Source organism: Dipteris shenzhenensis, chromosome 13 (assembly GCF_047967505.1).
Source record: "Dipteris shenzhenensis isolate YYH24624 ecotype China chromosome 13, Dip_SZ_1.0, whole genome shotgun sequence".
Classification (NCBI taxonomy): domain Eukaryota; kingdom Viridiplantae; phylum Streptophyta; class Polypodiopsida; order Gleicheniales; family Dipteridaceae; genus Dipteris; species Dipteris shenzhenensis.
Window position 1 is genome coordinate 33,872,287 of NC_141608.1, and position 13,867 is coordinate 33,886,153.

At 40.8% G+C, this 13,867-nt stretch overlaps 1 protein-coding gene across 1 annotated transcript; it reads left to right on the forward strand.

Annotated features, from left to right (window-relative positions):
• The first annotated feature begins 500 nt into the window (after window positions 1-500).
• LOC147895328 (putative beta-1,3-galactosyltransferase 2) lies at window positions 501-5,243 on the forward strand. The gene is made up of 11 exons (XM_087383752.1): window positions 501-1,616; window positions 2,449-2,554; window positions 2,957-3,024; window positions 3,127-3,341; window positions 3,429-3,492; window positions 3,709-3,781; window positions 3,914-4,034; window positions 4,161-4,248; window positions 4,406-4,531; window positions 4,648-4,757; window positions 4,844-5,243. The coding sequence occupies exons 1-11, from the start codon at window positions 1,525-1,527 to the stop codon at window positions 5,011-5,013; spliced, it is 1,233 nt and encodes a 410-aa protein (XP_087239878.1). The 5' UTR covers window positions 501-1,524; the 3' UTR covers window positions 5,014-5,243.
• Window positions 5,244-13,867: the final 8,624 nt, after the last annotated feature.

The window sequence follows — 13,867 nt, forward strand, 5'->3', positions numbered from 1 at the left end:
ATTTTTGCAGGAGAGAGAGAGAGAGAGATGCAGTAGCTGCCAGTAAAGGAGTGCTAGTTGAAAAGCAGGTTGAGAGACAGAGAGAGAGAGAGAGAGAGAGAGAGATTAGTAACTGACAATAAGGAGATAAGGATTGAAAGGATTTTAAAAAAATGAGGAGTAAAAGTTGAAATGCAGGTTTTGAGAGAGAGAGAGATTGATAGATGTAACTTGCCATAATGGAGTGAAAATTGAAAAGCAAAGTCTCAACATAAGGAGTGAAAGTTGAAAAGCAGGTTGAGAGAGAGAGAGAGAGAGATTGATAGCCATAAAGAGTGAAAATTGAAACGCAAAGTCTCAACTTGCACCTACTTTTCAATTGAGAAATTTGATGCAGCTCCACATAAGGAGTGAAGACTGAAAAGCAAATGGATTGATGCAGGTGAAAGTTGAAAATCTCTGTTTATGTCTCTGATGGGTGTAACTTACACCTGCATCAATCCAGTTACACCCATCAAAATCTCTGTTTCTGTCTCGCATGCAAGCTTCAGTGGCTTCTCAATTGCCAAGCTCATTTCATTTGCTGTTCAACTTTCACTGCTAAAGAAAAGGTTTAAGGGATGCTTGCTTGCATTTGCTGATGTATCAGTTTCTGTTGGCTTTGATCATCTTGCCCTGCATCTGCTCAGTGCTGCTGCAGGGAAAAAGCATCCATTTTTAAGGTCGACCAACGACTATCAGACAAGCTGAAGGAAGGAACGATTTTCTTCCACTCTTCTACTCCACAACCTGCACAAGCTAACACCTTTTCCACCCAACTGCCTCTGACTGACGCCATAGCCAGCCACCACCTCCTCCTCTGAGAGCTGCTGCTTCTCCTCTCTCCTTGCTTTATTCCTTCCCTTTCACAGACCTTCCACCCACCTTCACCTTCCTACACTTCCATTCCAATCCAATCCATCTCTTCTCCCTCCCATCCATAGCTTTCTCTGCAGACCCTTCATCCCCTTCCCAGCTCCTCCCCCCTCCTTCCCTTCCCTAGGGACCCTTCTCCTCCCTGCCCACTCCCACAGTTTTGCTTTCGATGTCATTCTCCTCTTGCTGCCTTGCTTTAGCTCCTTTCCGATCAACATCTCAGTCAATGCATCGCAGAACCTCCGGTTTGTAGCCTGGCCTGCCTCCTCGAGGAGCTAGACTCGCGTTGGAAGAGAGGAATGAGGTCCTGCCAGTAATTCACCCTTGCATCACCCAGGATTCCTTGCTGTCTCGACGGATGTGTTTCGCTTTCAGGTGTTGAGAAAGTCTGTTGTCGGGTCTGCCTCCGGGAGGAGTTCGACTCGAGTTGGAAGAGAGAAATGAGGTCCTGCAAGTGATCGCCCGCCCCTGCCCTTGTATCACACAGGATTCCTTGCAGTCTCCCCACGCTATGATGGATGTGTTTCCCTCTCAGTTGTTGAGAAATCGGGCAGCATATCCTGAACCCGGTTGCCGGAAGTTTGCATCACCCTTCAGTGTTTCGCTGCATTACGTTAGCTGAATTACGGAATGGCGGCAAAATTGGCCGGAGCGTTGTCCTACAGGTGGATTATCGTCCTGTGTGTCGGCAGTTTCTGCATGGGAATGCTATTCACCAACAGGTTAGTAATTTCTCACAACAATCTATGCTCCTGAATTTGTCACGGAATGTTTGCAAAGCGCTAGCTTTTCAGGAGCTCTGTAGACAAACCAAACCCTCTGAACCTTACTTCGTGATTTTAGTACTCGAGTACATTACGGGCAATGGGAGAATCTGACGCCTGGCTGCCATGATCTTTTGCCTGCTCCTGAATGAGCACAATCGGATACTGCAAGATCGAGCAATTCTCTATATTTCCTTCAAATTTCGCGGGGCTAGAACATGTTTGAAAATCTGGGGTTGTGGCTGGACTGCGCTGAGCCGTTAGGCTGCATCTTTCGGCCGATCATCCCGTCCATATCTAGGGAGTGTAATCCGTGCGAGATTTACCTATTGGAGGAGAGAACGACGCACAAGCGGCGTCTGGACTCCGAATCCATGGGAGATTTATCATTGTCGTTTTTTAAAGCTGGCGTTGAACCATTTCTAAGTTCATTTAATAGATAGCAGCCAGGTAGTAAGTGTTTCGGAAAGTTGCTTCAAACTTTAACGTCAGGGGGTTCGGTGGGTAGTTGAATTTGCTGCAGAAGAGATGTTTCAAGAGTGTTTCGGTAGCGTACAACCTTGGCATTGGTACAGCCTATGATCCTTACCACATTCTTGGGCGACTTTAGAAATCGTTCCTCTGGTGGACGATGTTGACCGGACGAAATTCGTGGTGTATGTTTCTGTATTGCATTTGCGCATGGTAGTGGATTATTTCTGGTTTGAGGGTTAAATCGTGTACGCGAAGCGAAGTCGGAGATACGCTTTATCACAGATTGTAGCTCTTATTCCTGCGCCTGATTACTCAGAACGTGGATACTCCCGGAAACGAAGAGCCCGAGTTGGTCAAATGGCGGGCAAGGGTCGCTAGAACCACAGCTTCGAGTCACTTCGGAGAATTGTGACACCAAATTCGTAAGTTCAGTTTCTGATTTTTTGGTTTGGTACAAAATGCGGCGAATGTAATGATCTGTTGATCTAGCAAAGGATTTATCTTACGGGGCGAGAAGGGCTCATTGTAGCGGGCAACACTAGTGGAAAGCCAATTGAAAGCAAGACCCAGTGGATTTCGTGGGTTGCGGTTCCATCAATCGGATGTAAATAGCGTTCAACAGACATATGAACTCTCCAAAATCGTTTCATTGCTTGCACATTTCTGTTTGAGCCATCTATGGTTTGTAATGTCCGAGCCCCTTCCTGCTGCCAGTAAGAATTGTAGAATCCGAAGGTTTTTTCTATCCAACCTGAACGTCCTGACTTCAGAATATGAGACAATGTTTGAGACATTAACTTGCATTCCTGTCTTTTAATCTTCAGAAACCTGGACTCAGCGAAGCAAGTGGGATGTTCATTGAAGATGTTTCAAAAAGTCGTCAGACTATTCGGTTAGTGTTGTGACACGCTCTATAACGGGTTCCTTTCGTACTATTGTCTGCTCGCTGTAGAAGGTTTTGAACTCTGAATGGGTTGTGATGATATATCCACAGGACACTTGACAGCTCGATGTCAGAAGCGGAAATGGAGGTGGAAGCATCCAGAGACCCAGAAGCAAAGGACCCAGATGCCTCACTGGATTTGGATGGTCCCAAGTGGAGTGAGATCATAGATGGGCGACCGAAAGCATTTGTTGTGATTGGAATAAATACTGCATTCAGCAGTAGAAAACGCAGGGACTCTGTACGTGATACATGGATGCCAAGAGGTAATAACACTTTTTATTGCTTGTCCAAATGAGGTCTACTGCAAAGACGTGAACTTACGAAAAAAGTTTCACTCTCTGTTTTTGCAGGTCACAAGCTGAAGCAGTTGGAGGAGGAAAAAGGCATTGTCATCAGATTTGTGATTGGGCATGGGTAAAAAGTTTGCTCTTTTTCAATTAAGGAGACTGCTTTTATGGAATGGGGATTATCGCTTGTTATAAGGCTTCCCTAGTTGATGGAGTAAACATATCTTGCTTTTGGAAAAAACTTGAGTATGATCTGACGACCTTAGGGTCTATGATTAACTTGACTTGTTGGATTGGCTCCTCTTGCATCGGATCTAAGCAGATTTGTTCTGTTTTAACACAGTTCCACACCAGGTGGCATATTAGATCGAGCCATTCAAGCAGAAGATTCTCAACACCACGACTTTATGAGACTTGTGAGTTCCATGATTGATAGTGGTCAATCACAGTGCTGCCTTATTGTAGTCTCTTCTGTTTAGAAATCCTGCACTTCCTTCCTGAAGCTATATGCTTGTTTGATGTATGGTTATGTTGGATTGTTTTGACAGGAGCACATTGAAGGATACCATGAATTATCAGCTAAAACAAAGATTTATTTTGCAACAGCTGTTGCCATATGGGATGCAGAATTTTACATAAAGGTGGACGATGATGTTCATGTTAATCTAGGTAAGAAATCAGTAAACAATGATGGAGGGGGAAATGTTTGTATTAAATTTCTCTTTGCGACCACAGGGTTCAAGAACGGGTCCCTTATGAAGTAATACAACCTCAAGAACCTGTTTTACTGTGTAGGGGCCCTTGGTAATACCCTAGCCAGACACCGAACGAAGCGTCGTGTATACATAGGATGCATGAAGTCTGGGCCTGTCCTTGCACAAAAGTACGTTGCCTCTAATAATTGTGTCTAATGTGAGCTTACAACGGTCTTCCATTTTGACTGAGATCAGTAGCATTACTCCGGTGCATTTCTGTACCTGAATTTTTCTTCCCTTACACTTGTGAATTCCTCACATATTTTTTCAATGGGTTTTTTACAGGGGAGTGAGGTATCATGAGCCCGAATACTGGAAGTTCGGTGAGCAGGGTAATAAGTACTTTAGACATGCTACGGGTCAACTGTACGCTGTCTCTAAGGACTTAGCGGTGTATATATCAAAGAATCGGTGAGGCCTTAAAAACTATACTGCTTTAAATATTCTTCTATAATTAGATGAAGCTGAACATGGACTGCTAGAGCCTAGAAATGAGGACTGAAGGTATTGTGTGATTGCTGTTACAGCAACATATTACACAGATATGCTAATGAGGACGTCTCTTTGGGAGCATGGTTCATTGGCCTTGACGTAGAACATATTGATGAGAGGAGAATGTGCTGCGGTACTCCTCCAGGTGTGTGGTCTCACTATGAAGCAACTCACCCGTTCATAAGACTTCTGTGTATGGTATCCTATAACTGATGAGATTTGTTTTTGCAGATTGTGAATGGAAATTGCAAGCAGGCAATGCTTGTGTGGCATCTTTTGATTGGACATGCAGTGGCATCTGCAGATCTGTCGAAAGACTCAAGCGTGTACATCAAAAATGTGGTGAAGGTGAACGTGCTTTGTGGAGTGCCAGTTTTTGGAAGAATCATACCACTCATTAGCTCTGCTGGGAGCCCTTTTACACAGGCAGTTTAAATCTAACCGTTTCTGTTGACAGCGACAAACGTTTCTTATCTTTAAGGGGCTGCCTTCAGACTGGTTTTCTGTGAACTTGAGTATCAAGTCCATGGTGAACTTGCTTAAACCCTGTTTGGAACAGGCCGAGAGAAGGCTTCCTCTTCTCACGAGCTGGGGGGTTTATCTAAGAGATACCTGTGCAAGACATTTAAAAGAGCTGCTAAAATGGTGGCCATACTCATACAATAACATGTGGAGCTTACTCGCTGATCAAGGAGCTGGCTTAGGGCTGCAGTCAGCTTGTCAAGTATCATCCCTCATACAAGTTTTACCTGTAGCATATGCTTGCGAGGTTGTCATTGCTCCCCTCTTGAAGGGGTTGATTTATGAAGGAGAGGGTTTTGCATCATCCAGCTAAAAGTAATCACTATGCCCGCATTTAAATTTGTGTTATCTCATTGCCTTCAAATGCATTGAATATTCTCCTTGCTTTCTGTAGTTTGGCCATCCTTGCTTTGTATTAGAAATGGATCAAACGTGTATCTTCGAGTGTATCTTGTGGTTCTTTGAAGGAACAAGACATATGCTTATGCAAGGGCCACCAAGCATGGCTCCCTTCTTGATTCAATGTCCCCTTACTATGCAGCTGGGAAGGAAACTCAGTATTGTCAACTTTGCAATTCGCATACATTGTATTTCAAAAAGTGTGCACCTTTCAAGGAACAAGACATGCTTATGCAAGGGCCAAGCATGGCTCTCTTCTTGAGTCATTGCTCCCCTTATCTAGGGCATTTTTATTTTGATGTTGGAGATTACTTTATTTTAAGAAGAGCTAAAATGTCCTAATAACTTTAGAAGAGTATTGTGAACCTCTTTGGTGCTCTCATATGAAAGAAAGTAAAGCGTTTTGTGCAAAATCTAGAATCTCCAGTAAACGGCTTTGAACATCTTCACAATTATTTGTGTATTTCAGATATATCAAGGGATGGGTAAGAAAAAGAAAGAGGATTTTCAACATAGAATACCACTCTGACTAGTCAAATTGAAATCAATGCAGAGATTGTTTTTCTTGTACTTAGCATCCTAGTGCTAAAGCTTTAATGGAGATAATAGGCTTTGGTGGAGAGATGATCGATTTGAGCCCCCTTGTCCCAAAGCTGCAAATCCATTGGTGTTTGAATGGTATTGATAAGAAGTAGGGACATGCTAAGAAGGCAAGGCGAGAAGAAGTAAGATTGAGAAATGGAAAAGGGAACAAAAATATTTTTAAAGGGGAGGAATTATTATGTGGGATCAATTAAATTTCAAAAGGATTATGAAAATCAGGCTAGATTGTGAGATTGTTTCTTGATGGAAAATAGCTTGTGATGTCTTTTATGCTACAAGGCATGTTGAGCATCAATGGAGCATGGTTGAAAACATATGATGCAAAGTAAATTCTATTCACCAAGAAAGGTGAATTTTCTTAGGAAGAATTTTGTGGTGACTAAGGTTAGCTTACCACCAATGATATGCTTTTGGTTTTTTTTTTAATTTTCCTTCATTTTGCTTTCTAATTTCTTGTTTGAGAGCTATACTTGCAAATTTAGTGTGTATCATTGCAAATAGTGTTTGTGTTTTCTTGCACCTAGCACCTCCGAAGTAGACCTCAAGTCCAAGTTGAGGATGTTGATTGTCTTGTGGGACAATTCAAAACCCAATGGCAAGCTAGTGGATGCAACATTTTGTACAATGACGGTGTCAAAAAGCAACAATTTGCAACGACAAGGGAAATATTTGGCTTACACAATATGGAAACACACATTTCCTTGATTATGATGCATTAAGTTTGCATAAAGATGGATTTCTCATGAAAGATGATCATCTTTGTGCGCCTCAAGACATGCGAGCCAAAGTTTTGGGAGAAAATGCCCCAAAGTTTTAGAAGAAAATGCCCATAAGAAGAGATTATTGTAATGAAAAAGATATTGTAGATAATATATTATAGCAACATATGAGAGGGGTTGTAGGAAGAGAGTATGTCCTAGATGAATCTGCCATGGAATCTAAAGATTTGAGATGTGAATATTTCTATTATTGCTCATTAGAATGAGTTGCACTCATTCAAACAATTCTATGATCTACAAGAGCCTTATAATATTGAGAGGTCTATATGCAAGTTGCATTAAATTCAAAAGTGAAATATCACAGCCTCCAAGTCCAACTCACCGTGTTTAAAAGGGAGGCTGTTGATCCAAGCACCCTATCTTCAGCTTCCTTTGCTGCCAATCACAGGGAACGTGTTAAGGGCCTTATCCCTAAGTTTCTTTGGGCTCGTTTTTCTAGTCAATGCATGAATGACAAGTCAACTGAATCGTGAAAGAAGAAGTTAAATTTTAGTTAGAAATATATAGCCCAAGACCAACTAACCCGTCTCTTTCTTTTGGGTGCATTGGTTTCCCCTAAGTTTAATAGTAGTTTCTTGTCACTAATACCACTTCATATCAATGGAAAATATCAAAACTGATTTAATAATAGTATTAAGAACATAAAAGTGATGTCAATAGTACAATACTGGGATAAAAATAGGTCTCTAGTAATTTGGTGGTAAGTAAGGAAGCTCTCTAAGTTTAATAGGGATGGATACCAATTTATACCACTACACAATATCCACCATATTGAAATGTAGCTCTCCCAAGTTTAAAACGGATAGATACCACTACACAACAAATTGAAGGGTATGAAGGGGAAAATTGATGTGTGTGTGTGTGTGTGCCTATGGGATTGGAGTCCTATGCAAGAAGTGTGTGAGTGTAGGTGTACTAGAAGGTTCTAGTTAGGTGGTGTCAAGTTGGTGTGATGAGTGAGTGATCATAGGAGGTGATTGATTGAGATAATCAGGGAGATGATTGTGGATCTAGGATCTACCTACGTGGAGGCAGTTGCCTATATATGTAACCACTCTTGGAATAAAGATGTACATTTGTGTCTCATTGTTTCTAAATGGATTCACACTTGGTATCAGAGCTTGGTTAGAATATGAGTGCCTAGAATGAGATTCCTAGAAGATTCCAACTAGATCCTATCTTCTTCTCAAATGCCTCCTATCTCTCCTTTGTCTATCTTGAGCTTGGAAAGCCCTGTTCTCTCCATCCACGCAATGTCTTGAGGAGCCCCTTTAGCCAGACCTTCCTTACTTTTGGGCGACCTTCTTGACCGGTGGGATTGATGAAAGACATCGCCATGTCTGCGCATTGCCTCTCTGTGTATTCCGCGCCACTTCTGCAATGCTGCTCACCTCAGTCCACAACCTTGCAATTCCTCTGAGCCAAGCTTACTCTACACCTAGAGCTACCCTCTAAAGAATTTTGGGGTGACTTGGTCCAGAAATGAAGGAGAAATCGACGAAAAACCAGTCGATTTAAGAGAAGACATAGCTTTCACAATTGAAGAAGATGCTACTGCCTCGGGTAGTGTGATGCGCCATTTCGCCTCAGATTTGTACTGAGTCCTCTCTTACTAGGTACCTTTGATTGTGCAGTAAATGCCCCAATCTTGATGCTATGTGGAGTGAGGTAGCAAACCTCCAAGGTTACTCTGTTTCTGCAAGCATTTCTTGACTATTTTTTTGAAAATAGATGCTACACTAAATGCTAAGTTGATGCTTGAGGAGTTAGAATTCAAATCAGAGATTTAGAGATTTCTTTTTTAGATCAGAGAATGCTCTTTGAAGTTCAGTTGATGTTGATTTCTTGACAAAATGCCAAACTCTTAACAAAATGCCAAACTCTCAATCTTCTTCTTCAAGTGCCAAGAAGACTACAAAGACAAAGTACAAGGTAAAGAAGACCCCAGTTAAGAGGTTGTGGGAGAAGCCAATTGGTTCTGATTGTGCCAAACAATTAGGTTTTTCAGAATTCTTATCTTGCAATTTGCATCTCTATGGTGAAGGTGATTTTTTTTTCAGAAAGATTGACCTTTTGTAAAGGGATTAGACACCGCCATTACTTTGGTAAGACCTTCCTAAATGGCTTCCAAACTAAAAATAGATAAGTTTGAAGGAGAGGGGTTCCACACTTGGCAAACAAAACTGAAGTTTATTCTCATGAAAAAGGGAATATGGAAGGTAGCAAATGGCAAAGAAACTAAACCTACAACTAGAGAAGGAGAGGCAAGATGGAAAAGCTCTTGCTATAATTGCTCTTGGTCTGAGTGATTCCTTTATTCATCACATTGATAGATGTGAGACTGCTCATGCTACATGGACTCATCTTGAGCATGTGTTTGGAGCATAGGGAAGATGCTCTAAGTATAGCTTGCTTATCAAGTTCTTTGACTTAAAATTGGATAGGGGGGACTCCATCTCTTCACATCCAAATTCAATGAAGAGCATTTTGACACAGTTATCTGGCATCAAGTTTAATCTTGATAAAGATATTGTAATTGCCATCTTACTTGGAAGTCTCAATGAAGAATATGGCACTATTGTAAACCACACTCGCCAATATTCCGGAGATAAGTCTGGTAGAAATTGAAGCATCACTCTTGGAGGAGGAGAGAAAGATCAAACAAAGAAGTGATTACAAAGAAGGGGCATATTTGGCCAGAAGCAACTTAAGCAACTTCAAGGGAAAGAGCAAAATGAAATGTAACTTTTGTGGCAAACTTGGACACTTTGAAAAGGAATGTCATGCCAAAAAGAGATGTTCAGCCAATCTTGTTGAGGAAGCAGAAACTGAAGAAGAAGAGGAATCAGAGAATGTCAAAACTCAAGCTCTCACTACTTACAACACCCAATTCAAATCTGACAAGGGTAAGGATCCATATGTTTTTTGAGTTATGTGTGTATGACTTCAATAATGGTTCTCTTCCATTGATAGTCCATCCTTAAATGATTGTTAGTCTTTTGAGATTTTTCCTTGTTGGACTCATTGGGCTTTACATACATAGTCTGTGTCCATCTCCCACTTGTAAACCAAGAATCCTATGAGTGAGTCATAGGTTGGGGCCATGAGTGTTGCCACATGATAGTGGGCAAGCCATGGAGCATCCCATGTACTACTGCTAAGGGATGAGGTCATCAATTTGTGAGGGGGAATGAAGGGGCAAATTGATGTGTGTGTGTGTGTGTGCCTATGGGATTGGAGTCCTATGCAAGGTGTACGAAGCAAAACGAGTGGTATGGGTGTTTGCAGGGCAAAATCAAATGATTTAGCATGATCCTCAAATAAGGGCATACTACAAGCAATGCCATTCTTGGCGATGATGAGTATGCACATCTCAATGCAACTTTGGCGGTCATGGAAACAATGAAATGCTTCCCCTTTGATGAATCATTTCTTCAATTAATGCAACTTGCAATCTCATTTGTTTCACTTTCGTGGTCTTCTCCATGTAAGCATGTTGTGCATGAGAAAAAGTAATGTAGTGAGAAATTGTGATAGGTCTAGGGTGCATGTAAATATCACCTAATTTCTCCAAGAATATAAATCTCAAGAACAAATAGTCAATACATTCATCACCTATGCTTCCTTTAACGAGGTCTACAGGTTGCCATATGATTCCACACCAAAAGGGCTCGTGTACTGCAATGTTGTTCGTAAGCTTGTCACTTCATCTTCTAGCTACTTTAGAACAATAGCATCAGTTGAAACTACACTTCTCTGATATACACAGCCTTTCCCTGAGGCCTACCATCAATCCAAATACTCCCTCATTGCGATGCAGCTCACAATTTGCACTCTCTATGGTCACAGCCCATGTATCCATAGACAACGTGGCTTTCTGCAATTTTTGTTGCACCAACCCCAGGATATCTACCAATAAAGGTTCAGCTGTGTCACCAACTTGGGCTTTCAAAGTTTTCTCACTGAATTCTTCTGGTCCTGGAGTAAATGCAGTGTCAATAGATGCTCCAGCAGTGCCACATTGAGGAGGCCAATGATTGGTTTACTATTTTCATGGGACCACTTTTGGAGCTTTCTGAGAAAGCCACCTTGTGCACTTAGTTTACTCACAACACTCTCCCCAAACTCAGTGCAACTAATTGGCCTTATGCACACTTTAAATACAAATCCTCTTAAATGCAAGATTAACTTCAGAGTTTGGCAAAAACCCTTGTCAATAATACTATTTGTACATTGTAATAAATTGTGTGTAGTGTTCCTACTTGACAGCAGTTCTAAGTTCAACCGTGTGGCCCCTTTTAGGAAGCTCCAAAAACACTTTACGCCAATGCTTTATTGTTATCTCCCTTTTGGTAAGCTGCCTCAAATTCTCTCCTTACATACACAACCCGTACTCTTAATTGAATTCATCTTTTTTTTTGCAAAAGGCCTTTAGTGTTCCTGCCTCTACCTAGGGAGCACGCCTGGGGCTTATTGACTGTGTAGCCCATCCCACAACCAGAAGCAAAAAGGGAGCCATCTGAAAATTAGATTGAATATTGAAGACCAAGCAACTAATGGAGACAAAACTAAAAACAAGACCCAATCTCAAAAAATCACGATTGGAGAGGGCACACCTTCAATTGCCTTGTTCTTTCCTTTACTGATAGGCTGAACAAGAGGCATTGCTAGAATCGACCACTCCCCACACAACGTACTCGAAGAAAAGCTCAAAAATGTGCATTCAACCTGTGTGGATGAGCAAGCAAGGAGGTTTTGGTTCATAGGGCAAGCATAGGGTAGGGTAGGCATGAAAGAGTGTCAACGTAATGTGTGGAGGGAAGGACGTGCATGGAAAAAATGTTGCATTGATGGTTGTTGATGGCAAGCTATTAACACGATGGTTGTTGATGGGAAGCAATTAACAAGTTTTAAATTTCAAACACATTCATATTCAATACCACTTACTCAAGTCATCACAAAACCAGTTTAAAGTGTATCACCTTACCATGAATGTACCCCCTAGTAGCGTGGTTAACTTTTCATTCATCTTCAAATATATATTTTGTTTTAAATCCTATAAGTAACATGAATTGTCTTTTGTCTATAGGAACTTATTCAACTTTGGTCAATCAAATTGTGTAGGTCAAGGAATCTATAAAAGAGATCAAAGTATTAACTTTTAAGTGTAGTTATTGGGGGAAATTGGATAAGAGAGAAATGATAAAGATACCATAGCATCTCCCATTAACACTACTCCCACTACTACTCCAAATCCAAGTGTTGAACATGGATTGAGGGCATCTTCAAGTGGTCATAAGTTAAAGCCATTGTCACCCACCAAAAGTCATGGATTGAGACCATCTTCTCCTTCTAGTACTCATGGGTTAAGTGCACCTTCAAGTGGTCATGACTTGAGTGAATTGCTCCAATGGAACGAGTAGAGGATATTCCAATGGAGGGGTGTGATGATAACATTGTGTTGGAGACTCTAGGGGTTGTACAAACAAGAAAATGTGACCAGCCTTTCACGAGGTCAAGGAAATGTAAGGGACAAAAGAGTGAAGAGCAATTGATAGGAATTTTAGAGTTTGGAGACGTAGAGTTTTTAGGGGAAAATGAGGGGCAAACATGGGAAATGGTACTCTAGATATTCATCAAAATAGAGTGCCTACTAAGATACAACAAAAGAACCTTGTGTACAATTAAGCTTTCACTTTCATTGTGATCCTAACACATTCTTATAATCACAATACATGTCAAAAATATAAAAACCAAGTTGAAAGATCATGGTCTTGATATTGGTCTACATCTATTGCAAGTATTTTCTTATAATCAAAATACATGTAGAAAATATGAAAACCAAGCCAAAAGATTGTGAACTTTATTGGATACATGATTCAAAGACAATGCCCTCATAAGTGGCCCCTCGATGGTCACAAAGCAAATGATTATGAATACAATGTACGTGGGGGCTCCCATTTTACAAAATGAAAATGGATATCTAATGTCAAAATTATTACTACAAGACTTGCAATTGTAAAGTTTATTAAGATGAAGAGCTCAAGTTGTTGGCCTTTGGTCACAACAATATCAATGACTCTCATAACTAACGGCATGGATAAACCAAGTATGATTTTATCACAAGCCATTGATCTACCATCACTATAGAGTTATGATTGGCTATGCTGAAGGAGAAAAGATTATAGTAGCTTTCAATGACCAATGACCCACTTAGACCAATTGGTAGCTTTAGAGCATGGATGGCATGCTTGAAGTTTCTCTTTATAGTAGAGAAGTATGGAACCCACACTGAAACTATTTTTTCAAAGTTAAAAAAAAGGCCAAAAATGTTACAATGAAAGGAAGAAAAGACTAACGACCTTTTGAAGGCATTGCCTAAAGGAAATCGAGAAACAACATGCAAAAGTATGCAAGGGACAAAAGCTGATAATTTGATGAAGTTCATGCTAGGTAGAGCTGTAGCAAGGAATTTGTCTATGGATGACATGGGCTAAAAGTTTGATGAGCAAGTGAACATCTCTCTTTTGCTTAATGAGACCCTTTTATTGTTCAAAAATGTATTTCATATGGGGCATGTGCTTAAACACAAATATACATACATTGATACATACAGAAGTATACATAAATACATTCAAAAAATGTAAACTCAAGTATACACGCAGGTGCGAGCACACTCACACACACATGTGCATGCACGCGCACAGATGAGAATGCAAGAATGCAGGATCAAACAACAAAACATGACCAATTGGAATGCAGATTGAGAAGAGGAAATTTTAGCTCCATACTTTAATACCTTCAAAAGCATGGTAGACAAATTCAACTATGCCCACATTTATATAATTTCTTTGTTCACAATGACAACAGAGGGTTGTCCTTTTTTACTCTAACTTGCAATTTTGTCTTGTCATCCAGTACCACCACCAACAGCAGACCGAACTCACCTAAC